The sequence below is a fragment of the Patiria miniata genome, unplaced genomic scaffold (assembly GCF_015706575.1).
Source record: "Patiria miniata isolate m_02_andy unplaced genomic scaffold, ASM1570657v1 HiC_scaffold_2, whole genome shotgun sequence".
Classification (NCBI taxonomy): domain Eukaryota; kingdom Metazoa; phylum Echinodermata; class Asteroidea; order Valvatida; family Asterinidae; genus Patiria; species Patiria miniata.
In genome coordinates, this window is record NW_024037058.1 from 5,908,247 (window position 1) to 5,912,219 (window position 3,973).

The window sequence follows — 3,973 nt, forward strand, 5'->3', positions numbered from 1 at the left end:
GATAGTCTTATTCCTAACATTTCTCCATAACACTTTTAGATTGAGATTTATATAATCCCTTTTAAATGTGCAAGGCCCGATTTCTGTTTTCCAACTTGTATGAAGGATCATCAATCAAACACTATAAGTTACACAAGGATCAGTGCTGCGGGTTTTTATGAAATCAGCAAGCCCATGGAGAGCTGTACTAATATTTTTTTTTGTAAGTGTCTTCAGTATTAACGTACCATTGAACTGATGGAGATTACATGTAGATGAAATCAAGTTAATTTTATTTAATCACTGATTCAATAAAAAAATGAAAATCAAAAGCATTTACCAATTTATTGAGTTTTGTGGATGTTGGGTATAATAAGTGATGGGTGTAAAGGTGCAAGGGGCGATTTAGACACATTTTTAGACATACCAACAATTTGAAAGTTCAAAATATAAAATAAAAATCTGATTCAAATTAACAAAATATGATTTAATTTTAAACCAAATAAATCTGATTTTTTTTTTTTTAAATCAAAAAAATAAATAAAAATCGCCAACCCTGGTCTTAACTTTTGTTGTTGCTAACAGCAATATATTTCCCAGGATTGGTATTTTATACATAGGTATGCTTGTTAATTGTTTTCTTTGTACTTGATAGCATTCCAGGAAAGCCACCAGATAGTGATGAAGTTCGTTTTTGGCAATCCTTCAGGGGTGTTATCAATATTTTGCTGGGTCTTTTGGTTTTGTTTAGTCTGCGTTACACTGGCCTGTTACCTAAAGTGTTTGTATTGTATTGTGTGTCTGTCTGTGTTCTTACCTTAGAAATGGCAAATAAAATGAAATGAAATACATATTACCCTTAATATACATGCACTGAATTGTGTTTTGGTAAATGGTTGAAACAAATGTTGAATTGAATTGAATGACCACCAAAAGGGGGAGGGCCATGCATCCCACTCTGACCCCGCCCCCTTACCCAACAGGTAAGGAGGTACTGTTAAGAACTAAGTGTCCCCTTCAGAAAGTGGGGCCACCCAATGCACTCTGGATCTATATGTACTGAATATATAAAATAGTGGGCTACAATTGATACCCAAGAACTGAGGAAACAAAACATGTTGACAATGTGGGAGTGGATCATTTCATATTGAAGTCAACTTTTGATACTTTTATCCATTCATATAGGTTCAACAAAAAACGTGTCTCATCAAGTGGTCAAGATGGCATCTAATGTCACAGCTCAATCAGTGTTGCAGAAGATTAGTGTGGATCATCTGGAATGCTCCATCTGCACCAACCATTTCAGGCAGCCCAAACTGCTGGACTGTTTGCATAGTTTTTGTCTGCAATGCCTCCACGGTCTGAGACAGAGCCAAGATCCTAGTGGTACCGGTACAAAGCTGCAATGTCCTCTATGCAGACGTGAAACCATGTTGAAAGGGTCTGGGGTTGCTGATCTCCCTAATAACTTTGCATTCAGTGCCCTGGTGGAGGAAGTTACAATGCAGAAAAAACTACTGGAAGGTCAAGGGTCAGAGATCAAATGTCAAGCCTGTGATGAGGAGAATCAGGCAATTTCAAGATGCATGGACTGTGATCATTTCCTCTGTCAAGATTGTCAAAAGGCACATGGACGTATGACTGTCATGAAAACTCATCAAATCTATACAATGGCTCAACTTCGTTCAGGAGAGATTGTCTACAAGAGTAAACTTAGAGAAGAAGTTCCCAAATGTGGCAATCATCCAGATCAGAATCTGAATGTCTACTGCAACTTATGTGAGCAAATCATATGCACAACTTGCTCTGTACTTGATCATGCAAAACACTCACTCATTGGATTAACTGAGGCTGCAGAGAAATGTAAGAAGAAGGTCACAGAAATGGTTCAAAAAAGTGAGAGCAGAAAAACAGAATTGAGCACAACCATAGAAGAGACCTCCAAATCTCAAAAAGAGCTGGACACCATGTTTGCCAACACTCAAAACAAAATATCCAAAAAGGCTCAACAAGAGATTACAAAGTTCAAGCAGGAGGTTGCAAAGATCCAAAAAGAGATTGCAAAGATCCAAAAGGAAGAACAGAAATTGTTGAAAGAAACAGACATGATTTATAAAGACAAACTCAAAGCTCTTGAAGCTGCTCAATCAACCAACAGCAAAGAGGTGTCACAGACAGAGCACAAGCTGGAGGAGGTCAAACAACTTATGAATCAAGCAAGTTGCTACGAGATTCTTGAACTTCAGCAGAAGCTCTTGCATAACCTTAGTGAATTGACAGGGAAACAGCCACAGCAAGTTCCTGACAACTTTAACTTCATGGACTTTGAAGAAGGTGAGGAGAGGTCACTTGGGAGACTCATTCTGGAGAAGCCACGGGCTGCAGAAAAGCTAAAGCTAAGACCTGCAAGATCATGTGTGAAGGAGAAATGGGAACTGAAGACTGAAGTCAAGAACTTTGAATTACCAAATGCATTTATAACACATGTTGAAGCACTCTCTAACAACAAAGTAATGGCACTCTCTATTAAATCAAACATATTATTCCATAAAACCAATATGTCACCTACCATACATCCAATCATCACAGTCTCACTGCCGGGAAGTCAACATGAGAGAACTCCAATTCCACAAAGGCTGCAAATCAATGGCCTCACCAATGTCATGTGTATTGCAGTGAGCAAGGATGACAAGCTCCTTGCTCTAGATGGTCCAGTAGTCAAGGTCTTCAACAAGCAACATCAGCTCCTCCATCAGTTCACACCAGGTAGAGGGTCAGACAGCCAACCAACATGCCTTGCAGTGGATGACAGCAATCTGATAGCAGTGGGTTACAAAGGCAAGAATGAGATATCTCTACACAACCCAGATGGATCCCTCATCAGGAGACTGCCTGCTCCTAGGATTGCGAATTGTCTGACAATGTACAATCAGTGCCTTATCTACTCATGCTACCCAACATGGTTCAACAAAATGTTGTTATGTGTAGACTACTATGGTGCCAGTGTATTCTCAGTAGACATGACCAGTATGCAGAGGGGTTTGTTCCCTACTGGTGTGTGCTGTGACAGTGATGGCAGCATCTATGTTGCTGTGTGCGGACATCCAACAGGTGACATTCTGCATTACAGTCCTGATGGCAAGTACATTGGATGTGTCATCAAGGGATGTGGTTCTCCACGTGGCATCACATTCACATCAGAGGGTGATCTGGTAGTGGCTGCAGGACAGTCTGTAAAGGTCTATCACCGAGTGTAAGGACAGATTAATTAAACTGGAGCTATCCAGTGTATCCACCAACCACTTCCATCCGACATTGAATATTGTTAATTATCACTGAAAAGAACCTTGAAGTTCATCCCTCGAATAAGGCATTCAACAATACTCTATATTTGGTTTATTTCTAAGGTATTTGCTCTCCGTACGTGTTGACTCTCATACCTCAACCACTTCCCCTTTCAAAAATCTTGGACTTCAACACCCACTCTACTTGCCACTTCCTATAAAATCACAGATCTCGGGGCACAATAATGACAGCAAAGAAATGACCCTTCACATTGTTTGCAAATAGGGCAGATTGCACATTTTAAAATTATTAAAAAACGAGAGGGAAAATATTACCACGAGAGGCAATTCAATTTTTTCGGATTCATCTCAGCAAATGCAAAGTCAATGCATGATGTGTTTTAAAAGTATAAGATATTGTTATTCAATATTTCCAATTATGGGGAAAATTGTTGAGTTAAAAAAAACACAACTTAGTTTTAAATGAGAAAGATTTTGCACCTCCGTGTACATGAGACAAAAGTAAATACTCAAAAGCAACTGGACAAAATATGAGATTGTGAACTAAAGTGATAGTTTCAAAGTAAATCATATGCAATCCCTTGGTTGTCTCTTTCACAGTGCTTTCTGAGTGCCTCTTCAAACTAATATTAGTTTCATTACATTTACAACCAAGTTGAAATGAAAACCTTGTGCATTCTACTGCAATG

General features: G+C 38.9%; 1 protein-coding gene across 1 annotated transcript; it reads left to right on the forward strand.

Moving 5' to 3' along the window:
• Positions 1–1,471: 1,471 nt before the first annotated feature.
• Positions 1,472–2,771, forward strand: LOC119726172 (E3 ubiquitin-protein ligase TRIM71-like; the record flags this gene model as incomplete). Its single annotated transcript, XM_038197783.1, has 1 exon — positions 1,472–2,771. A coding segment is annotated over exon 1 (1,290 nt), but the record flags the coding sequence as incomplete, so codon positions are not given.
• Between the last annotated feature and the right edge of the window lie 1,202 nt (positions 2,772–3,973).